The following is a 25111-nucleotide window of genomic DNA, read 5'->3' as shown; positions in this document are numbered from 1 at the left end:
TTCATTACATAATTTATAATGACGCGATGTTGTTGTGGCTGTAATATGTGCTAACGCTGCAATTTGTATGGATTCCTGCGCAATAATTTTCTGTTATGTCGCGAAACTTTTTTTGATGTTATCTTTCTTCTGACAGCTGCATTGTTCTTTAATTTGTACGTTTTGTTTAACTTGTAACATATTATTACGTGTGTTTAAGAGATTGTACTGGACTGTATGCCCTCCTCACCATATGCCTTGTCCGGGGCCTGTGTGTTGTTATTAGATTAATAATAACAAAAAAATAGAAGTATAGGGAATACTATTAGAAGTAATTCTAAAGTAAACGTGAAGAAACGGATGAAAAGATGACTTGCCGCGAGCAGGGTTCACACCTGCAACTTGCGAATAATGGAAATAGTAAGTTTAGTGGCTTGAAATTCGTGACGTCTGTTATGAAGGAATGGTCAATGAAACATTCATTCCACATCGTGGGCTCCCGACTTTGGAAGGATCTGTCTACATAGAAAACACCTTTCATGAACTGTGTGAACCAGGTCTGGTTGTGTTTTGAAACATCCACGTTAAAGTCACCAGCAATGATAATAAGAAGCGGTAAACTGATATGTGGCGTTCGTTGGGTCAACACTGCCGATGCCAGCCTTTAGGGCCGAAGTTTTTTGGGGCCGACCAAGTTGGCCTCCATCACGCCACACAAAGCACAAACTGAATCGGAAAACCTGCCCAACAAAAAGTGAAAACATGTGTAAAAAACCGACTCTGTGTGTAATCGACTATACGACAGCACAAAACATGACCACCCGCACCATCCGTCCTTCTGTCCATCCATGCGTCCTACTGTCCGTGCGTTCGTCCATTTGTCCGTCCTTTATATACTAGTCGGTGACTTCAATGTAGGAATTATGGACCTTAGGACCTAAAGCTTCGCCCACTCGTCATCATTCACTTCGTGGAGATGTTCAGATTTTCCTTAACGCTCTCGAAATAAAATTACCATTGTCTGTTCGGGCCGGTCCTGGGTTGATTTAAACGCTCAATCAGTTTCAGTGCATTCAACTTTAGTTAAGCGATGCTTAACTACTGCTTATCTTAATCCGAATGAGGGCTGTATCGTAGGAGTACACATGAAATGTTTATAAAGATGGATAGCCAGATCTGCAACCACATTTGACGTTTCACGAACACTTTAGAGTCTACTTTCAGAGTATAGTTACGAGACCTGGCGTCGCTCTGTGGTAGAGTACTTGATTGCCTCGCAGAATGCTCGATTTCGATTCCTGCTTATACCATGGCATTGATTCTTTGCATTAGTCGGGTCAAAGCTGATGATGTTAGCTTTTTCTTAACGCTCACACATAAATTGCCCACGTTTGCTCTAGCCATTCCTAGGTGTACAAATATAAACTGTCAGCCCCCTGTGGCACATACCCACATACCAGTTACACATATTTGCCCACGGGTATGTGTCCCTGTCTGGCGGGAAGTGTTTGACGACGTAAGCGACGAGATTGTGACATTATTGATGTCATGGCCAGCGAGTCGTATTCGTCAAATCATCTTACCCTCACATCAGCCTGCTAATTTTTCTTTTTCGAAAGTTAGAGGGGTTATCATGAGAGCACCCAGACGTAGGTGGATAGATAGATAGATAGATAGATAGATAGATAGATAGATAGATAGATAGATAGATGCTTCGCATTTAATAAAACTTTGTTGTAAACCACCAGTCGTGTGGGTCAAGTGTCAAGCCTTGTATCCGTCTTGCTCTTCTTCACATTTACCATGTACCTGCCGTTCCAGATCATGCACCTAAAAGGTGCCTCCAGCACCGTCGAGGAGATCCGCATCGCCACTTTTCACCGCGAAAGAGACGGGCTGCGTATGAAGAAGGTGCCTGAAAATGACCAGACACCGCTGGAGAAGGCAGCCGCCTATCTTCAGGCTTGCGAGTCAGTTCAGAACACCAGCGGCGTCGATGAGGTGAGGAAGGCGCTCCGCGAAGGTGGCATCCATTGGCCCGACCACCCGGATCCGTCCCTCGATCTCGTCCACCAAGTCTTCTACATGTCGGCAAAGCTCTTCACCAGTGTCGTCTTCCAAGTCGAGGTATGGGATTGTGTTTCTTCTAAACGTACCCGCATCGAAACAAAGCGCCGCCAAAACACACTCTTGCGCCTAACGCCTGTTTCACATGCTAGTGACTGAGCATCGGGGCTTGCGGCGATCAGTGGCAGCAAGACGCGCGAATGCGAGTTCGTTTCACATGCGCTGCTCTTGCACGATGGCCGCCGCTCTGATGGGGAGTGTTCCTTTAGGATGGGACGTGTGGCCCGAGGAGTTGGAGCGAGTACCTCTACACACTCATGCCCGCTCCTCGACTCCGCGCCTGGCGTCAACCACGTCACTGCTCTGCATTTGGACAGACGCTCTGCCACGAACGAATATCGCCAACTCAGGCTATCTTTATCGCGATGTCCAAGAGACGCTCTTGGACCAAGAGAAGAATATGACAAGACGGCGTTAGTGGTTTTAGCAGCATATCCACGGAGTGAATGATCAGTGGGGTGAAGCTTCCGTCCATCCGTGTGTCCAACCGTCCATACGTCTACCCGTTCGCCCATCTGTCCACACGTTTGTGCTTCTGTCCGCCCGGCTGCTGGTCCATGCGCCCATCCGTCTTTCCGCGTTTCTGCCCGTCCAGCCGTTGGTGAGTCTGTCCATTCATAATCCGTCCATTCGTCCGTCTGTCCATGCATCCATCAGTCCGTCCGTGCTTATGTCCGTCCGTCCATGCCTTTGCCCAACCATCCGTCCGTCTAGATGCACGGACGAATAGGCACACGGACGGACGAACGAATAGACGCTTCGCCCTATACTCGTAATCATTCACTCCATAAGTATGAGGTTATCTTTTTCTTAGTCAATTTCTCAATCCTCCGACGACGACTTTATCGAAAAGCTTAAGCTAGCACGGTTTTACGCTGCCTCCTAGATTGAAGACTTTGCGTGCTCTCTGCAGCTGACATGGTTTTTCATTGCCTCAGTGATCGGCCCGTCTTTGACAGAGTGACGGTACTGCGCGATGACGTCATCATTCTACTAAATAGGACATTATAAAGGAGTCAAAACCTTTGGCGATATGTAATGTCATGTGTGTAGTGATGTCGTCACACATGATTTTTTCGCTTCCTTCGAGTTGGCGGCCCGAGACGCCGTCGACGCACGCGTCCTGTTCATGATCCAATTTTCGCGTTTCGTGAGACAATCTTTAGGCCTTCATTCAAGAGGTGTTTCACGAATTTGAATTATTTCACCCTTCAAGAGACATGCAAGGCTTTCGTCTCACTTATAGCCTGTTCGGCGCCCACACAGTAAACCCTTCGTGGCGTAACAGTTGAACCTTCACTGCACTCCTTCTGCGGGGCTGCTATGTAGTAGCGATTTGCGATGGGATCTAGCCAACTAATTGGGTGAAGACAGAAAGCGGGATGACACACCACTGGAATAGCAACTGAACAAATAATCAATCAAATTTAATTTTCTTTTTTGTGAGAGAGGAGGAGGGGGACTTAGAGCCGCGATTACTGATTGACACAGGTCTCTAATGTCTTGGTTATTGGCATGGCGCAGCATGAGGCCGCATACGTGGTGTATACATTGCCCATTGCGCGTGGTCCAATACTGCTTTTCAGAAATACAGTAAAGGGTACGTTGAAGTACAGATAAAAAAGATTACACAATCTGTTCTAACTCAAAGGTGACTGTAAAAATAACAAAACAAAGGGAAAAAGTATAACCCACTTCTTAATTGGACATTAGCTTTACAGAACATAACACTGCATTACTTTCCAAATATACACCTCACAACAACGTACACGTGTGTGTAATGTCCGTACATTTCAGAAAGCCATTTTCGATAACAAAAAAAACTGAGTTCATTGCTTGAGTAAGAAAACGGGTCAAATTATTCTTGATCTAACCTATTTATTGAATTCGGAAGGTTATAAGATAACGACACTTTGTAATATTTATGTCGTGGGGTAGGTACATGCCATAATTATTTGTTTCTCGTAGGTTGTATGCGTTTATTTGGATGCAGGTTTGCGAGGTCAGCTCTATTGTGCCTAACCGATGATTTTTTAAGAAAGTTGTTATCTAATTTTTCATACACCTTACACGCTCGGAAAGTACTCTCTCTTTCATTTGCTCAATATAGGGTAAATTTGCAATATTTCTTATAGCTACTTTTTGTGATCGATGTATTTGGGCCATGTTGGTAATACCTTTGGGGTCCTATACAAGATGGCGATACTGATATAGAGAAAGTATACCATAGTTATGGGAAGTAAAGTTTTGTTCTTTTCAGGAAGGAAAGTTCCCTAGTCTAGTTATCACACGCCAAACGCAGAACCAACTTGCAGGTATTTTATGTGGTCGTTCCAAGTTGAATTGTTTGAAAAAGAAAACACCCAGTATATTAAAGCTTTCAACAACCTAAAGGGGTCATTCCCCATACTTATGTTATTTAATCTTGGAATAATATTGCATTTAGGTGCGTCTAGGACGATATTTTTTGTTTTTTAGACTTTTTGAATGGCTCTTTGTGTCAGCCAACTTTTTAATGTTTGCAAGCGCTCAATTGGCCTTAGGCTCAATATCAGCGATTGAAACATTCACTGAAGCTTGTCTTTCATTCTTATAGCGTTTTACAGCAAAGGCAGCGCTCTTTTGCGGCTCGACGTCTTCTTGCCCATCGCCAGGCACGCTAACGTCCTCCAGCGTACTAAAACGTCGAGCTATTTCTGTGCGACATTTCATTTACGCTGAATGTTTAGGCGCTTCAGCGTAAGAGAGTTTTCTTCACTATTACCCGCCAAGCCGCGCAAAGAGCCAATGGGCGAGCTTTTAAAAGGCGTTGCTACGGCCGCCCTTCGGCGGAGCTTTGACCAACAGGTCGTGGTCGTCCTACAGGTCGTTGACCTACAGGTCGTGGTCGTCCATGCTTGCGCACTCACCTTTTGACAGATACACAACAGAATGCATCAGTGGGTTTGTTGGTGCGAATTCATGGTGCTTTTCCAGTGCAAAATGGCGCCACAAGGCAGAATACGGGATATATTGTTTTCTGCTGCCGTCTGTCTTGTGGCGTCCTTTCGCGCTAAGAAGGCATTAGGCGACTCGGCAAATGGCGCATACCTTTCTACATGTCGCGATTTCATTGCGGACTTGGGGGTTGACGCCACAATCTGCACGACGGTCATTCCTTTCACGGCTTTCGTCGTGTTTCCCAAAAGATGGCACTACTGGCTTCCTTTGCGGACGTCCCAGTTTTTCGCTGTCGCATTGATTGCTTCGCCCTCGCGACGAAACTGACTTCTCCCGAATCCTCCTTCCGCATTGACAGTTGTAGACATTGACGCTGTATACAAATAGATGTATATATGTTTTTGTCATATTCTACACTTGAACGGGCTCGCTGTTGAATTCACAAAACTCTTATCGTCGTCGATTGCACGTCCAGCTGAATGCCAGCGTGGACGGGAAGGAGCGCCCAGTGGTCGGCTTAGGCCTGGACGAAAGCTACATGCACGTGCTCAAAATGCTGGAGAAGCACAGTGCGACGAAGCGCATCCTCGGCCACTTCAAGCTGACGTACGCCACCTTCGCGGCCACGCCTGCGGTGGCCAACGACAAGGACCGCTTTCAAACGCTCTTCGACGACCTGATGGAAATCGGCCCCAACTTCGCCAACGTCACCAGTGCAGCGGCAGCAGCGGATGACAGGTGCGCTTCGAGTCACAAACACAGTACGGGATAGTTTTCAGCATAGAGTTTCCTAAAATAACCTAGACAGGACTCTGGCGCTGCGATCGTTCAGCGACCATAGGAATGATGGGTAGTACACACATTTGCCTAGTCTTTGTACTTGCGGGCGGGAAATCGTACTCACGGCTTCGTTTATTGTTGTGTTTCGGTTTTGTTTCGAAAGAAATATTCAACCCTTTTGAACTTCGTGACCTAATTTGTTAAGATAAGTCTAAAAGAATAAGGTGCTGAAGTGCAACCGCTAAACATTTGCTGATTTTTCGTTTCGTGAAAAAAAAACAGCTCTAAGCCACACGAACACACACGGAGCCAGAAGCAGGCCAGAAGTACGAAGATTAGACATATGTGTGTCATTTCCGTGCTTGCTGAAGCGCAGTGCGTTGCAGCTTTCATAGACACTAGCGCCAGAGTTCCCTCTGGTGTATATTAGGAAACTCTATGATTTTTAGTACACGATTAGCGGGAGCGTTCAGGATGATTCGGAACGCCGAAAACACAGCCGCTCGCTCGTGGAGCGCATTGGCGTACAAACAAGATCTGCGCATGCGCGGTCTACCTAGCGAGCAAGTTCATCTCTCTGTATACTCTGTTTCACCACTTCGGTTCAGCAACTACCAAAGCTATGGGGTGTAAGAAAGCCACACACTTGTGCAGCGAAACGTAGTCCCATATATAACGAGTGCCTTACAATTGACTGCGTTGACTTAAATTGGCGTTCGTTTGGTGTGTGTTACGCCACATCAATAAGTTATACGTCGAGTTTTTCGTATTTAAATCGTACGCATGAAATCATTTTTGTCACTTACCACCGGTAACTGTGTTTACAAATCAACATGCATGTCAGCACCCACGCAGAAACGACCGCACGATTCGATCCGAACTTGCTCTTGCTACACGCCCACTGCGCTGACAGCAACACATGAATAGTGAAATTCACCATCGATTTGTTTCATCTTGGTCTGAGGATAAAACATCAGGTACGTTTTGCCATTAGTGGGATAGGTTGCTTGCTTAGCCTAAACTGCTATAACTACCTCGCCGAGACAGTGCTCGGGCTGCGTCACCGACTCCATAGAAGTCTTGGAATAGGGACCCTCCCCGTTTTTTTGAACTTTCAAATAAAATGTTTTCATCAGACCGAGAACGCTGGATCTCCAACGCACATGCAACATGGCACAGCGTTTCGTTCACGTCAGATCCTCCCTCAATCAAAACAAAAAAGAGAAAGTAATCCTTGTAGCGAGAGACGCGAACGAAGCGTCGACAGAGAAGCAGTCATACGAGAGCCAGGAAAAGTGTTGGAGAGAGAGCGCCACAAAGTGAAGTTGCCAATATCCGCCGGCATGAGCGTCTACTGATCTTCAGCAGAGCAACAATGACACGCTTCAAGTTCCTAGTGTGACTGCTTGTTTCGCAGTTTTACTGTATCTTTATTTTAATAAACGAGTCTTGTCTGCAGGAAGTGTGTTTAAACAATTCGGCGAGCAGACGCCGTGAAGACGGCTAGCAGACGACATGGCGCGCATGAATACATGTGGAGGGTCTAATCGTCCTTCCTATTGGCTGAGGCGCCCTGTAGCCTCTACAGTGCCCAAGGGGACTTCTTAAACAGAGTGCATTCTTATTGGCGTTGTCCTGCTCTAAATGGATAGCGCTGGGTGCTACTTAGCGATGTGCGAACGAGGGCTGGAAGAATAGGCACTCGTATATACTACAGTATGCCCCTCACCGTATTTCAAAAATATCAAGATTTGTCGATTCCTAGCAGCGTGTTCTTGCGATTATAGATGGTAACGCTACTAGTTAAAGATAGTATGTCTAAGCTGAATGGAAAATACATATCGTCATCGCAGATATATATTTAAAACTGGAACAACGCCCACTTTATTTTTCTATACAAAGGAAAGAATAGAAACGCATCCGTTTCGTCGATATGGTCATCGTTGCATCAGACGAAATTGGACCCCTTTGCAAGCGGTAGTTACAGTCACCTCCCGATTCCGGTGAAATGGTAAATACGACCCAACGTCACTCAGGAAACAAACACCGAAGCACGCTGACGCGCACGCGCGCGCGAAGGCTTAAGATTTCTTGCGATGCATGTCCACTCACAGCTTGTCACAGAGACCAACCGCCCAGCCTTTCTTCTCAAAGCGATAAGGGGCACCTAGGGCAACGCAAATGTGCGTGTACTATAGGAGAAAAGCTTTCTTTCTGGGGAGACCACTCACGCGCAAACTATCGTTCTACTTTTCTGTGGGCACGCTCCGCAGACGTGCGGCTGCGTGTCCGGCGTTCCGAAATAATGGGGAGTTTTATAATTGAGAGTTTTAGTACTGCGTACGCTGCGTACGTGGCGGCGTTGCGTACGTAAGGACGCCACGTTCTGCGTAATGCGCATGCGCAGACCGCAACGCGCACGTATCGCATTACGTACGCAGCCGCTACGTACGCACGTATGAGATGCGTGCGTGCGTGCGTACGTATGACGTGATCGCGCTGCTCTCGAACAAGTTCGTGACAGTGCGAGAGTTCGTTTTGCGGAATGGTGGCATCGAAGGCAAGCACCGACCGGCTCTGTGGCTTAGAATAATGGCCATAATCTGGCTATAACAATTGGATTGGCTCACATTGGCTGTCAACAACACGTGCTTCTATTTTGATCTACCAGATGACGCAACACGCTTCACGCTCGTTACGTACGCGGGTACTGCGGCGTACTAAAAGCCGATTAGTGGCAAACGACGCCACGTAACGCAGGGCGCTTGCGTGATGCGTACGTAGCACCATTCCGCAGTACTAAAACTCTCTAATACCATTTGCAAGCGCTGCGGGCGTTGCGGGCGAAGCGGACGCGATAAGAGCTTTAGAATAGCGTTTGCCCTGCTGCGGACGGGAACGCACGATCGCAGCGACACTGTAGCCTCTAAACCAGCGCTTGCGGGCCACATGCATGCTGCCATCACCGCACGCAATTTAGGATTTCCTGCGTGCGGTCCGCGAACGCTGACTCGCGTTGGGGCCGTTCCACGCGCTACTTGCACACCCGCCACGCACGTGCCAGGATACCTACCGCACGCAAGCGGGGGACAAATAAGCCAATTGGCGAGGCTCTTTCACCCTCTGCTTGGATGCGGCAGTTGTGCTGACACGTGCGTTGCGGCTGTGCTGCTAGCGCATGGAACGATTCTTACGACGCATGCGCAGTAGCAGCGACCACACCGCAAGGGCTTGCAGTGCGCTATTCTCAAAACTCCCGTTTATACACTTATAGTTGGGCGTACGAAACGAGCCCAGGTACGCAGCACTGCCACGGGAGAGAACTGCGCATGTGCAGTACATATCGTATAGGTTCTAGAAATGCGCGCGTACACCCAAAATAAGATGCTGTGCCCGTAACGCAACGCTTACTACGTTAACGTTCTCGCAAGACCTCGAAGAAACCAGAACGAGAGTATATGATGGCAGCGGTGGCGTTCGACGCAGACAGCAACAGCGGGCCTGATTCAAGGCATGTGTGCTTCACAATGAAAGGCGATGTTTTCATGTTCGACAAGGTAAATTCAACCGGTGCGTTTCGGCATCCTGATGGTTCAAAAAAAATTGCCTAGGGGCTCACAAAAATCCTCAAGACTCGCCTTCGATAGGCTGTGTGTGGGAACGTGTCTTTTTCTGCCCGTAAATAATCCGTAAATAAAACTACAGCTTTGTACGTACTTTCATTCATGGTGCAATGCAGTAACACGCTTCGATCATTGTGCGAGATTTCACGCCTTCAGTGGGCTGATGAGGTTATGAATGTTTTTCGCGCAGATCACAGAGGCCACGTTGTCACTGGAACTTAGCATACTTCTAGCGTCGGTGGCACTGATAAGCATTCCAAACCCTTGCATCTCGAATACGACTTATCTAGTTGAGTGAAATGCATCAAGGTACGTTAAACTAAATGTGTCGTTACACGCTTCACTTGCAGCGTGCGCAACCTCATTTTCACAACGTACGCAACCTTCCCGTACGCCCAACAAAATGTGTCTATTCTGAGAGCGCCTGTAGTACGTAACTACGGTGTCCCGTTTTTTGCTTTCGCCATCCATGATGTTCCTAGTGCTACTGCCTGAATTACGTGTCACTCTTAATTAGCCTATTGAAAATGAGCTGACAATCAAGCGAAGGAAGGGAATTGTACTCCTTTAAGTGTATTTTAATTCTCAAAAAAGATGTGAAGAAAGTAAAGTGGACGCAAACAAATGTTTACGCCGGCAGGAGCCTTACCTCCATACTTTTTCCTATATAAGTCTATTACAGAAAGTGGTGTGATTTTCATGAACAACGCCGAAAAACAAGCTGAAATAAATGAATTCGGCCATTCCAGATAATAAAATTTTAGACCATCTCTCCGAAGGGAACTGCGATTGTATGCGTAGCAGCAGTAGTGTATAGGACGTAGATCCGGCTGAAGCGGGCGCTGACGCGGGTGCTGGAAGAACGGATTGAAGCGAAACTCAGTGAAGCTTTTACTCGAGTAAACGTTTTTTTTTAAACGCAGACACGAGTGGCGGGTCGTGTTTCGCGTAAGTTTAATCGTAGATGAACGAAACTCGATGTGCGGTCGAGCGTTGCGAGCGGTGGAGAGAGTGAAGTGAGAGAAAAGTGTGACAAGTGCAAGAGAAGTGAGGAGGAGCCGGCAGCTGCTGCTGGTGAGGGAGAGAATGACGTCAACGCGCAGCTGCGACTTGACCTACTTGGCATTACGGGCTGCGCGGTGAAGGGCTGAGGGGAAGTACCTTAAAGCCCAGCACACCGCACACTCTTCAACAGTGTGGATGCGGTACGTTGGCGACATGCCAATTGTCGCTGGCGGCAAAGCTGGCAGGGCATCTGCCGCTCTCTCAGCTAGGCAAGAGGTGGCGCAAAAGCATGGCGCCTTCAACGATTCCCCGGCACTGTATACCAAGCGTGTGACAACCCGTCATTGCGGTGGCCATCCACTTGAGCATTAATGAACAAGAACTGGCAGAGCGGCTGGCCGATCGCTTCACAGAACTGCTGCCACCATATTCTGCAGCACTCTACGCCATGCCTGCTCTCGAGGCGCCGCAAGGTCACCACCTTGTCTGGATGACCAGCCAGATTGCAGCTCTGTAGGAGCCCATTTTGTAACACAAACTGAACGTTGCTCTAGCGTGAACCAAGTGCCATAGTTTCCCTGGTGCTGATGGCATCACATATTAGATGCTGCTGAACCTAGATGTAGCGTCACGAGACACCTGTGGAGGACTTTCAATTAAATCCGGCAGAGTGGCGCCCAAACTGAGGCCAGGCTGACCGCTGTTGTGGTGCCGATCCGAAAATCCGGCCGCCCTTGTGCCGCCATCGCGTCCCACATCCCGTCTCTCTTACCTCTGCTGCGTGCAAGCTCATGGAAGCCATAGCACTGGTACGCCTAAATTGCATTCCGGGGGCAAAAGATTTGCTACCAGAACAGCGGACAGGCTTATGGCGCCACCGATGCACAGAAGACTCGTTGCGGGCGTCGTCTTTACATTAGAGGAGAAAACAAGCAACGGCGAAGTGGCCCTCCTCGTGCTGCTGGATGTCCAGAGCGCTTTTTACAGCCTGCCTCATATAACCATAGAGCGTTCTTTGGACACACCCGGCATCGTGGGCTGCCTTCGCATCTTCATCAGTGCCTTTCTGGCAGGACGAGCCCTCCGGGTTAGGGTTCGACGAGCGCTCGGCAATGCACGACCAGTGACAGCTGTCGTTCCACAAGGTTCTGTCCTGAACCCCTTTTTGTTCAACCTGGTGCTAGCGGGGCTACCGGCCTCAATGCCCGTCGACAAGCGCTACCCCACGCAGTGCTCGTTGTGTGCAGATGGCGTGGCATTGTGGAATAAGGGGCCTAGGTGGAACTTTGAGGCCATAAGGCGCTCTCTTCGACGCTCCTTAGATGCTTTCAACGTTTTGCTAGCCCCACATAAGCGAAATTTGGTATTACGTGACGTGAATGGACGACAAAGGAAAATGACACATCAAAACATCCCAGAAGGTCGAAGTTTTCAGAGCCCTCCATTACGGCGCCTTTCATAATCATATGGTGGTTTTGGGACGTTAAACCCCATATATCAATCAATCAATGACACGTTGAAACATGATAATCTGGATTAGCGTATCATGTAAAACATGAGGACGTGCTACGCTCATAGCGTGCTCGCGGCCGTGTGGATAGCTCCACATATACCCAAATTGGTATCAAATGGCGTGTGTAGAAAATCGACCCTCCCGTTACGTAGAAAAAAAAGGTTTATTTGCAATAAACCACAGCCCAGTTCCGTAGGTTGCTGCTGCAGCGCGTGAATCTGGAGCCAGCTCTTCGTCTCCTTTATCTTCGATCTTTTTTCCAACAAACTGCCCCGCGCGCAGAATTTCACAAAAAGTTCAATTCCGATTCAGGTTCACGCGCTGCAGCAGCAACCCACGGAGTCGGGCTGCAGTTCATTGCAAATAAACCTTTTTTTTCTACGCAACGGGAGGTTCGATTTTCTACGAGTGGTGCGAAAACCATCGGGAGAGGGAACCACGTCGATGAACTCGAGGTAATATACTTCCCGCTTATGGTATTCGACCGATCGGCTTACAGCTCACAGCGTTGATGAAACATGGGAGCTCTCAAACTGAAGCGTAAATCCGATAGAGTCCAATTAACATGCGTTATACACGAGGCAGAAGTAACGCTAACTCAAGAGCTTTCCATCCTCAAGGAGCGCATCAACCAGCTGCATACCGACTTGAGGGCCACAAACTTTGACATCGTTCCTCTGATATCACCCACGGAAGCAGAGAGAGTTTGACCGGGTTGTGGCATACAACGATTGAGCCACAACCATGTCAGCGAATCTGAAGTATAGGCTACGCGAACTTCAAAATTCCCGGAACCATGCAATACCACTGGCTGCACCAGCTGAACCCGTGTCACGCACGCCCCAGCCCACCAATCAACTTCCAAAAATCAAACTCATGAAGTTATATGGTGAACTGTCATTGTGGACGCCTCTTTCGGAGCAGTTCAAACAACCGACCCACAACAACCGTGCGCTCACCGACGTAAACCGGTTCGCCTGTCTACGTTCGGTTCTGACCGGTGACGCGGCATCGGCTATCGCGGGACTTCCAGCAACGGCAAGCTGCTATTGTGAAGCCCTGGACATTTTAAAACAACGCTTTGCCAAGACTGATGTCATCATTCAGGCTCACACGCAGCGACTCATCGACATGCGACCTGTGCAGTCCTCCAACGATCTTCGAGAACTTCGATGCCTTTATGGCACAGTCCGAACCCAGAGTCGTGGCCTCAAGACTCTCAGAGTATCGGAAGACAGTTACTCCGCGATGTTCTACCCTTTCCTACTGAAGTCGCTTCCTCACGATATCGTCCTCGACTTCAACAAGGCCATCGCACGCCAACGCACAGAGCGCCCAGGATGGCCAAACCAAGAATTGAGGGCAAGCATTGTATGTTTGCTGTTCTTCATTAAGAGAGAAGTAGAGTCTCGCGAACGAACTGTTGTCCTGCACGTGTCTGCAAAAGAGCACATGTCGAAGTGCCAAGATACAAGGTTACGCACTAGCACGACAGCTTCTTCGCGACGTTAGCGGTTCACAATCGAGTCAATAATCACATCAGCGAAACTAGTTCCAAGCAAGAACGCCTGATTTTTTTTTTGTGAGGCAAACAGCCACAACAAAGAGCAGTGCGAGTGTCTGATTCCTTTCGAGGAAAAAAAAACGACTACTCAGTGCGGGTCGATGTTTCCGATGTACATTTCAACATCGTTTAGCGAAAAATTGCAGAAGGAACGGGACATGTGCAAAGTGCAGTCAACGCCATTACGAAACAATGTGTGATCCTCGGTTGCTGAATTCGATTAACAGTCTACAAACATCAACAGCGCCGATGCAGCTGGAAATGATTGGAACTGGCAGCTCTAACCGGTGTGTGTTTCTTCAGACAGCTACAGCTTGGGCCACCGGACAAGAAAACAAATGCCTAGTTCGAGTTTTATTCGATGGAGGCAGCCAGTGCAGTTTCATCACTGAGCACTTGGCTCAAAATTTAAATTGTCACGTACTGGATCACGATATCCTAACGGTGGGATATTTCAGAGAACAACATGATGAGAAGACTTTTAAGCGTGTGCTCGTCACTTTAACTTCTCAGCGTAGTAAAATGCCTCTATTGATCGAAGCCCTCCGCATATGTCACGAGTATGTCTGACGACCGCATCAGGCCCTTATCGACAAGCTTGAACCTCAAAGATATTACTTCTCTGGTGTTGATCAAGCCGGAAGCCTAAACGCGATCGATGTCTTGATCACTAGTGATTATTATTGGGGCCTTGTCACAGACAATACGAGAAATTCGGAAAATGGACTCAAGGCCATCGACACTAGTTTAGGCTGGACTCTACATAGGCCAGTAGCCTCGGTAGATAGATAGATAGATAGATAGATAGATAGATAGATAGATAGATAGATAGATAGATAGATAGATAGATGCCCGTGTACTCAGATTTGAGTGCACGTTAAAGAACCCCAGGTGATCAAAATTTCCGGAGCCCTCCACTACGGCGTCTCTCATAATCAAATGGTGGTTTTGGGACGTTAAACCCCACAAATCAATCAGATAGATAGATAGATAGATAGATAGATAGATAGATAGATAGATAGATAGATAGATAGATAGATAGATAGATAGATAGATAGATAGATAGATAGATAGATAGATAGATAGATAGATAGATAGATAGATAGATAGATAGATAGATAGATAGATAGATAGATAGATAGATAGATAGATAGATAGATAGATAGATAGATAGATAGATAGATAGATAGATAGATAGATAGATAGATGTAGGGTTTAACGTCCCGAAACCACCGTATGATTATGAGAGACGCCGTAGTGGAGGGCTCCGGAAATTTCGACCACCTGGGGTTCTTTAACGTGCCGGGCCTGTAGCCTCCTCCTCTACTATCATGTATTGCAGTGAGGCAATTGTTATGAAGGCAGTGACAGACTTTAAATTTACAACAGACAACTACGGTAACTTACAAATCATCAGAATGAAAGGCAATGGACGTAAAAGGACCCACAACGAAAACCCAGAAGTAATTTCAGTCGAAGACGCTTCCAGGCTGCGGTCAGAAGGCAACGAGACACCTTGTGCTTTCATGAAGATGAAGCTGGCTACGAATAATTCACACTTATCGGCATGCAGTCTATGCAGCCTTCGAAGTTTCATCTTGAAAAACAGAAAGAAGAACCGAAAGCCTTGACAATGATATGGCATCCTGGCACCGACGTTTGTCGTTGAGTCGGAGAAGTTCTGCGAAATCCTTTAAGCAATTCATGACAAATAAACGGCAGCAAACATTCACGACAGAAGCGACTTCAGGCCTGAATGACACTCTCGGTGTTTCGGATTTTTCCACAGTGAAGATGAGCCCCGGCAAGTAGAACCTACGTGACTATTTCACAAAAGGAGCATGGGGTCGTGAATCTTTTCCTGTCTGGTGGGCAGGACACAAATAGCTTGCTCGTGAAGACCTTTAATGGCCGCACGACTCTACCGACCGTGTCACAATTTGTCTACTGCACATGCCTCCAAGCGCAAACAGAAAAGTGCTTCGAAGGGAACCCTTCAATGCCGAAGAAATGAAAGCCGCCGCAAGATGCGTTCCTGGGAACACTGATTTACCGGATGCCTTTCGGAAGAGAGAATAACGCTAAGCCAAAGGTTAGCGCCTTGTTTACACCGGTGAAGCGCCGGAAACTACAGATTCTTTGAATAGCGGAGCTCCACAGATTATCGGGCATAGAGCTACCGTGAAACGACCGGACCTTTGAGCATGTGTACCCACTGGTATTTAACTTTTTACGAAATCCTGTGCGCGGAGCAGTTTGTTGGAAAATATTGGCCCCGTATCTGCATGTAATCTGCAAATGTTTTCGAAAGACGATAGTCTTGCGCGTGGAGAGAGTGAACAGAACATTCATTTGATGTTCTGCCTAGAAAATAGATGAATGGTATTCTGATGGCGCTGCGTTAGTGCCTCGAGTGTGCAGCGGAGGCGAACGAACGCGTCAAGTCACATCACACGTGAGCCATGAGCGCCATCTGGCAGTTATCTTCGAAAACGAAGGCGTGCAGCCCACGGAGAAAGATGCGCGCCAGTCTCGGAGGTGATAAGGGGCAGAACGCAAGGCGACGGGTAGGTGCTGCCACCGTCTCGTCTTAGCAAAGCGTTGTAAACACTCGCCTTTTCGTGGAAACGTTGCATGGTCAGTGCAGCGTGATAAACGCTACGGTTCCTAAAATTACTTATGTATACCTTGTCTAGTAAAAGATGCACATGAATAATATATGAGTGTTGTTATGGTGCCCCAGACACGCACAATAATTGCTTTTTAATTGACAATTGCACAAGTATGAACGCTGAATCTCTAGCAACATTGGTGGGCGCTGCGGTTGAGGTCGGTCGTTTCAAGTACCAGATGCGTTAGGGGTGGACAGACAGACAGACAGACAGACAGACAGACAGACAGACAGACAGACAGACAGACAGGTGGACGGATGGACGGACGGACGGACGGATGGACCGACGGACGGACGGACAGACGGACAGACAGACAGAAGTTTTCGCGTCGAAGGTCCCCAAGAAAGACTCCCGTCTTTAAAAAGATCGAAGATGAAGGATTCGAAGAACTGGGTTCCGGATTCACGCGCTGCAGCAGCAACCCACGGAGTCGGGCGGCAGTTTATTGCAAATAAACCCCTTTTTAGGGGCGAAGCTCCTTAGGGCGTGGGCTGTGCGTCCCTTGTAGCCTGTATGTAGCCACCTTTAGTTTAGTTCTTGCAGCGTTCACTAGATGGCGGTACCGTCCCCTGTATGTAAATAATAATCGATGGTGAAGTTCCCAATGGATGGAAACTTAGCAGGATGAGCATGATCTATAAAGGAAAGGGGGACAAAGCTGACATAAACAACTACCGTCCTATAACAGTGACATCAGTGGTCTACAGGCTGGCGATGCAAATTATAAAGGAAAGACTGCAGGCGTGGATAGAGGATGAGGGGGTGCTGGGGGAACTGCAGAATGGGTTTCGGAAACACAGGAGGTTGGAAGACAATCTGTTCTCACTGACGCAGTGCATCGAAATAGCAGAAAAGGAACACAGGCCCCTGTGGCTAGCATTTTTGGATATCAAGGGAGCGTACGATAGCGTGGTTCAAGAGTAATTGTGGGGAATACTGGACACACTAGGCGTGGAACATGTAGTCACTAATCTTTTAAAGGGTATCTATAAAGGTAACAAGGTAGTTATAAAGTGGGAAAAACAGGTATCCAAGCCTGCAGAGGTAAAACGGGGGCTTAGGCAGGGGTGCCCCCTGTCACCCTTATTATTCATGATGTACCTACAAGGATTAGAGGCAAAATTAGAGGGAAGTGGACTGGGCTTCAACCTCTCTTTATTCAAACAAGGAAAACTTATTGATCAGGCACTACCAGCATTAATGTACGCAGATGATATAGTGCTAATGGCCAACAACAAGGAAGATTTGCAGAGATTGATGGACATCTGCGGTAATGAGGGAGATAGGTTAGATTTTAGATTCAGTAAGGAAAAATCAGCAGTCATGATTTTCAATGACAACGAAGGTAGTGAGCTTAGAATACAGGAGGTCACGCTAGAGATAACAGATAAATACAAATATCTGGGCGTATGGATAAGCAATGGGACCGAGTATCTGAGGGACCACGAAATATACGTGACGACTAAAGGTAACAGGAATGCAGCAGTCATGAAAAATAGGGCACTGTGGAATTACAATAGGTATGATGTTGTGAGAGGAATATGGAAAGGGGTCATGGTTCCTGGGCTGACGTTCGGCAATGCGGTCTTGTGCATGAGATCAGAAGTTCAAGCAAGATTAGAAATTAAGCAACGTGGAATAGGTAGGCTTGCTTTAGGAGCTCACGGGAATACACCAAATGAGGGAGTACAAGGTGATATGGGATGGACATCATTTGAGGGCAGGGAAGCTAGCAGCAAGATAAAATTTGAGAAACGATTGAGAGAAATGGGGGAAAAGCGTTGGGCTAGGAAGGTTTTCAGCTACTTGTACATGAAGAATGTCGATACAAAATGGAGGAAGCGAACCAGGAAGTTGACTGGTAAATACTTAGAAAACAGCAGGTGGCCAAACCAAAAAGAACTATCGGTTAAGAAGAAAGTGAAGGAAACGGAGACTGACATGTGGAGAATGGGCATGATTAAGAAGTCCGCACTAGAGATCTATCGAACTTTTAAGCAGGAAATAGCCAAGGAAAGGATCTATGATAATACTCGGGGTAGTTCTCTACTGTTTGAGGCCAGGACGGGAGTACTGCGAACCAAGACATATCGGGCCAAATACGAAGGGGTAGACACATTATGCAGTGCGTGTGGAGAGGAAGAAGAAACTGCCGAACACTTGATAATGTTCTGTAAAGGGCTTCACCCTATAGTTCAGGATGATGGCGCAGAGTTTTTCAAAGCACTGGGGTTTAGGGACCGGGAGGGCAAAATAAACTTTAAGCGGGTAGACTTAACCAGAAGGAGGTTATCTGATTGGTGGCTAAAGTCAAGACACGAGTGAAAATTAAACTCTTCACTGCAAAGTACGAATCCTCAAACTCACTTTTTAAGGAAAAAAAATAAATATATTTTTTGGTTCATTAGGTATTACGGCTTGGTGGCGCTAGCCACCGCCCGATCTAAAGGGTACAGCCATATCCATCCATCCATCCATCCATCCATGTAGCCACCTCTAGTTTAGTTCTTGCAGTGTTCACTAGAATGCGGTACCGTCTCCTATATGTAGCCACCTCTCGTTTAGTTCTTGTAGTGTTTACTAGATGGTGGTACTTGTAGCTGATGATGAAAAGATGCAAGATGTTATAAACTAGAAAGCGGTACTTGTAGTTGATGAAAGACGCGAGATCTTATAAAATAGGAATGATGAAACGTATGGCGCGTGCCATTGGTTGAAGGCAATCGTTCGATTTAGTGCGGCGACGTACGCTAGGGGGAGCGTTGTAATAAAATCCGTTCGCTGTTGGCGCGCGCTCGGAGTCGCCGGATGGATAAGGCTGCACAGCGGAGAGAGCGCAAGGAGGCAGCAGCGCCCGCTCGCAGACAGAATCCCGATGTGCGAGCGCGCGAGACAAGGGGCATCGCAAGCCATCCAACGTCTAAGAACAAATAAAAGTTGATTTGTGTATATACACACACAGCGTTTCTCACGTCTTTACATGATGATCGACTGGGCGAATTACACGGAAGATTCACAGTTTACCGATGAATCCCTCGTGAGCTTCGCCCATTCATCATCATTGACCCCGTGAATATGCCGTAATTTTTTTCTACGCGACGGGAGGCTCGGTTTTCCACAGCGTGAATAGACGACCAAGTTAAATGACACGTTCAAAGATGATAGTCATGGCATGCGTATTATGTAAAACATGGCTACATGCTACGCTCATAGCGTGCTCGAGGCCGTTTCGCTAGCTCCACATATTATGTCATGTGATACTAAATGAGGTATCACGTGACGGGAATAGATGAAGAAAGTAATTGACACGTCCGAACATGATGATCATTGCATGGAAGTCATGTACGGCGTATTTTACGTCCGCCTCGTAACGGTGTGCTTATTTTGAATTGCCATATCAACCGTCCTTATTCGTGCTTCGCATATCATCGATTCTCACAGTGTGTGGGATCTGCGAATATTTTCATCTTTCTTTAATTCCCCTTTCCCCCCCGCTCTATCTTGGCATCGTTCCAACAACTGCGGCGGGAATAATGCGGTCAAAGCTAGTCAAAGAGCTGCTTCACATCTAATCACCTTGTAAATCAGTTTTAGTAAGCCGTCACTGCATGCTGCTTGACTGCGATTCAGCCGGAAAACTTAGTCAAGCTCGCACGAGCTTTTTTTCTTCCTATGCCGCCTACACCCCGAAGCGGTAAATGAAACGTTTCACTATAGAGAGAAACTTTCGCAAGCGCAGCGAGATACTCGTGGTGAAACCCGGTGACTTGCCGACGGTGGCCAGTGCTACCGACTACAAGACATGGGACATGGCGTTGCGTCGCAACTTCAACGAGACGTTTGACAACGTCGCGTCGGTGACCATAGTTCGCCCGAAATACTTCAAGACCGTGTTCTGGGCCCTCGCCAAGTACGGTCTCCCCAGGATGCTGGACGTGTTCGGTTGGGCGGCCGTGCAGTCCCTGGTGCACTACAGCGACTGGAAGTTGATCACCAGTTATTACTTCTCTTCTGAGGATCAGGTACTGTATTCGTTCTTTAACTCCGCAATATATCATCACCAAATTGCATCTACCTCATATTGGTACGTCGCGAGCGCTACTTGACGCACAGTTTTGTCACTAAGTAAAATTTCACTGCAGAAAAAGCCGTGGTGAAAGAGAGTGCACCTTGAGAAATCATGCATTCGTCCGTTTACACAAGGTTGTGTGTACACGGAAGACTTTCACTGAACTTCCGGATCTTTCAGTTTGTTGAAGTTATAAGCGTGGCCTTAAACGTTCCATTCGAACCTACAACCATTTTTTTTTTTCCTTATCGCCTCCCGGCCTTTTGTTTACGATAAAAGTGCAACATCAAACTTGGGAGCCTAATCACCGAAAGTATATTAACCAAAAGATAAAGAGCGGGTTGAAGCGCACTCAATGGGTACCACCGAATACTGACAGGAAATTTGTCTCTGTGATCACTGCACAACTCCAGTTGTAACATATTTGGCATAAAGATATGGGGGATATTAAATGAAGTTGTGAAAACAGTTGAAGACAAGGATATTTCTTCCTTTGCCGACGTAGGCTGAAAATTGGGCTCCGGTTCACGTACTCTGAATAACTTTATATAGAATTCCAATAAACGCTGGAGGCGCGTTCATGCGACTTCTGCCGCGAGAAGCCGGTCGATTTCCGCTTTGATGAGACATCTGTTTTTTTTTTGTGTTAAAGTAGCACTGACACCAAACTTTTGCACCTTATTTGTTGTTGTTCATGATGAAAGATCATGACGTTCATGAACTTATACCAACATGCTCAACTGGCAGTAATCCTGATTGTTGTTGTTGTTGTCGTTGTTGTTGTTGTTGTTGTTGTTGTGTTTGTTGTTGTTGTTGTTGTTGTTGTTGTTGTTGTTGTTGTTGTTGTTGTTGTTGTTGTTGTTGCAATAGCTAGCTTATGATGCACTTATCACGGCTTATATACTGTCGAGGCGAGCAAGCGTATATAAGTACCGCACATGTCTGGTGTTCTGAGTTCACGCGAATGGGTGACTGTCATTTATTTAGAGACGTTTGGGCGCCCAACGTAAGTCTCAGTTTCGGTTTCAAGTAACGCTGAGCTCGGCAGAACCAAAGAGTTTTAAAAAAATTGCTGAGAGTAGGAGACGCGTCTTGATCCCGATCAAACGCTGACGTGTGTACGTTTGGCTCCGGCTACTTACCGTGTTATGACCACCTCTTCAGGTCCTTGGACCCTGGATCACACATCACACCAACTGTAAGTGGACCTGGCACCCATTCGACACCTTGTTGGGATGTGATAATGCTCCTTGAGAACAGTGCTGACTGTTTATTGTTCAGCTCGACCGCTTCCGCGCTAGGCCTAACCGCCGGCCTAGTATGAGTGGAGGCGCCCAGCGCGACGCGGCCAGCGTCGCAGCGGGCGTCGCTGCTGGAGGCGACGCCGCTCGCTCATGGCGTGCTCTACATGCTGACCTTCGTCCCACTGGTTCATCGGCTGACACCTGCGCAGCGGATCTGAAGAAACCATCTTCATGGGAGCCTAAACCTCCACCACTGCCCGATGCGGACTACAAGGTGATTCTTCGGATACGCGGGGGTCTCGACTGTACCAAGTTGCACCCCTGTGTCTTACGACAACTCGTTCTCAAAGCAGTTGGACTTCCCATCAGCAGCCCTGATCAAATCAGGGTCAATCCCACCAGTCACACAGTGCTCGTGAGTACGTCAAGCATGGACCGAGCAGATTTATATCACAACATCCGGACCTTAAAGTTCAACGGAGTCCCCTACGAAGTCGTCACCCACGTTGCCGACCCTGTAGATTCTTGTCGTGGAAGGTTTCATCTCCCTCTGGATTACGCTGACGAGGAAATCCTTCCAACCCTCCAAAGATGTAATCCAGCCATGACCATTGGGGCCGCTCGCCGACTGAGCACCACCGAAACCATCTTGGTTGTTTTCCGTGGCACGCACGTCCCTTTTTACATCAACTACGAAGGCTGCACGCTTCGCTGCCGCCCATTCCGACTGAAGGTGGAAGCCTGCACCCGTTGCCGAAAAATTGGACATCGCCAGGATGTCTGCCCCTCTACTCCCGATGCAATCTGTCACAAGTGCGGACTGAAGGATTCCTCAATGGACCATGAATGTGAACCCGTCTGTGTCGTGTGTGGTGGAGCTCACATCACCGGTTCCCCATTGTGCAAACAGCGTTACAAGACTAAGACACCTAAACACCAGACACCTAAGCCCTCAGAAGTTCCATCATCCCGGACACCGAGCCTTAATCGCTCGCAAGAGCGTGGCCCACAGCGGGGTCGCAGCAAGAGCAAGAGGCGGGGCCCAAACTCGACTCCCAAAGAACTTGACTTCCCGACCCAGTCAACGAACCCCCATTCCACCAGTCATCTGCCAAACCCATTAAAGGTAAGCTGGGCACAGGCAGCTTCCTCTAACTGCTCCTTATCTCAAAACATTAGCCTAGAAAAAGTTCTAGCTGAAAACGCTAGCCTCAAGGCAGAAATTCAAAAGTTAAAGCTCGAGCTACAATCCCGAATGCCCCTTAGCAATCTTTCGCAGCATTCCGAACCACGATCTTTCATTCCTGCTCAATCGCCCCCTGCTGTTGAACCCACGATACCTCTTCCTCCTACTGACATGGACACTACAATGCCTCGAGACACCTCCCAGCTGCCACCCTCAAATAAGCGCAAAACCCCTGCCACACCACGCGAAGAAGAATCTCTCAGCGACACAGTTCTAACTCTTAACGATAGGATAAACGCCCTCGAAAATAAAACACAGAAGAAATTCGCCGTCATTGAAAGTAAGATTTCTCACATAGAGAGCAGATTCACAGCTCAGGAGACGGGCCAAGCTGCCATAAATGACAAACTTGACAAGTTTCTAGATTTTGTACAAACTCAAATGCAGCAGACCACTGCATGGATTGCGGCCGTCACGGCCAATAATCCAAATATAGCCGTACCCGCCTTCTCTCCTACACCCCCTCCCGACAATGGCTGCAAACCCTAATCGCTCGAACTTTGTAGTATGGCAATGGAACTGCAGGGGGTTCCGCAAAAAGAAAGCGACTCTTCAACAATATTTGGCCTCCTGCCCCAAACCCCCTGCAGTCATTGCCCTACAAGAGACCCACGGAAACATAACTTTTCCTGGTTACAGTGTACACCAAACTAAATCTCTAAATTCTCCCGATACGGCAATATTAACGCAAAAACATTTGACGGTAACTCACTCTAATTTCGACGGCGTCGATGTGGAGCACAACTTTTTGGAGGTCCTTCCTTGTAAAACTCAAGAATCGCCTTTATACGTATTAAACGTCTATAGTAGGCCACAGGCGAAACACCATCGCTTCAATACTCTCTTTGCCCGAGCCATTGCGGCCGCGAAACATCACCCTCTCCTAATACTTGGTGATTTTAATGCACCAAATCAAGTATGGGGCCACTCTGTTTCTACACCCAAGGGTAGGGCTTTGTGGGTTCACATACAGGATCACCGCCTCACCCTCCACAACAATATAGACATGCCCACTAGATTAGGTAATAGTGTAGCTAAAGATACATCTCCCGATCTTACACTCAGCCATCGCGTTCACTTTGTCACATGGACCAACCTGAACATTAACTTCGGTAGTGACCACTACATTATTCAAACTACCATACACTTCCGACACAAACCTTTAGCTCCCAAGCGCCTGAGCCTTATTAACTGGAACAAGTTTCGCGAGGCCCGTCACTGCTCGGCGCCTACTGAGATAGATGATATCTCGGAATGGGTACAGCAATTGCACACTGACACAAAAACGCATACCACCATGTTACCACCTGATACGCCTTTTACAATAGTTGACACCCGACTTCTTCACATGTGGGAAGCTAAGCAATCTCTCCTCAAACGCTGGAAGAAGAGGCGACACAATCGCCGACTGAGACTGAGAATTGCGAGACTCGATTTGCAAATTCAGGACTATGCCATACAGCTTGCTTGTCAACAATGGACCCAGAAATGCGAAAGCATGCATGGCCACCTAGACAGCAAGATGACATGGCAGCTCCTGCGGCATTTATTAGACCCTACCATATCACGTACCGCAAATAATCATCACATTAACAAACTACTTCACTCGCACAAAGGTAACTTAAACACTCTTTTTAATGATCTTCGTGACAAACACCTACCCAGCGCGTATCGATACGATGCACCTGACTATATCGGACAACCAAATGATGATCTCAGTAGCCCCATAACGGAGGCTGAGGTTAGACACGCGCTTGCGAACCTTCGCACCTCATCTGCACCAGGCCCTGACCTCGTCAATAATAAACTTCTCCGCAACTTAGATGAAAACTCAATTATAGCCCTCACTAAATTTTTTAACCACTGCTTCGACACTTCTACCTTGCCGGCTGCGTGGAAGGACGCCAGAGTTATTTTCATACCAAAACCTGGTAAGCCCATAAACACAGCCAACCTACGTCCGATTTCCCTCACTTCATGCATCGGAAAAACACTTGAACATGTAATCCTCAACCGCCTTAGCAAATTTATAGAAGAACACAACTTATACCCTCACGAAATGATAGGCTTCCGTAAATCCCTTTCCAGTCAAGATGTCATGCTTCGACTGAAGCATGACATCATTATCCCTAACTCTAGCCTCGATACTCAAGCAATTCTCAGTCTCGATCTCCATGGGGCTTTTAACAACGTCAGCCACACTGCCATATTGAGTGAACTGAGCGCTATAGGCGTTGGTAAAAAGATTCATGATTACATATCTGCGTTCCTTTCGAACCGTACGGCAACTATTTACATTGGGTCTGAACACTCTTGTTCTTACTCCTTGGGGAGTTTCGGCACACCTCA

At 47.5% G+C, this 25111-nt stretch overlaps 2 protein-coding genes across 2 annotated transcripts in view; both read left to right on the top strand.

Annotated features, from left to right (window-relative positions):
• The window catches only part of LOC142772230 (endothelin-converting enzyme 1-like), a 70660-nt gene that overhangs the window by 5795 nt on the left and 39754 nt on the right, over window positions 1–25111 (top strand). Inside the window, exons 3-5 of the mRNA XM_075874426.1 lie at window positions 1801–2106; window positions 5522–5784; window positions 19943–20225. Coding sequence (XP_075730541.1) covers window positions 1801–2106; window positions 5522–5784; window positions 19943–20225 — 852 coding nt within the window. The remainder of the gene's footprint in view (window positions 1–1800; window positions 2107–5521; window positions 5785–19942; window positions 20226–25111) is intronic.
• Window positions 21376–23384, top strand: LOC142771680 (uncharacterized). The gene is made up of 2 exons (XM_075873474.1): window positions 21376–21470; window positions 21554–23384. The coding sequence occupies exon 2, from the start codon at window positions 21593–21595 to the stop codon at window positions 23249–23251; it is 1659 nt and encodes a 552-aa protein (XP_075729589.1). The 5' UTR covers window positions 21376–21470; window positions 21554–21592; the 3' UTR covers window positions 23252–23384.

This window comes from Rhipicephalus microplus, chromosome 9 (assembly GCF_043290135.1).
Source record: "Rhipicephalus microplus isolate Deutch F79 chromosome 9, USDA_Rmic, whole genome shotgun sequence".
Taxonomy (NCBI): Eukaryota; Metazoa; Arthropoda; class Arachnida; order Ixodida; family Ixodidae; genus Rhipicephalus; species Rhipicephalus microplus.
Note: the sequence above shows the minus strand (reverse complement) of the source record. Positions and strands in the feature narration are given on the sequence as shown.

What these genes read in the sequence shown, in the direction of transcription:
- LOC142771680 (XM_075873474.1), top strand. Translation starts at nt 21,593, where the DNA reads ATGAGTGGAGGCGCCCAGCGCGACGCGGCCAGCGTCGCAGCGGGCGTC.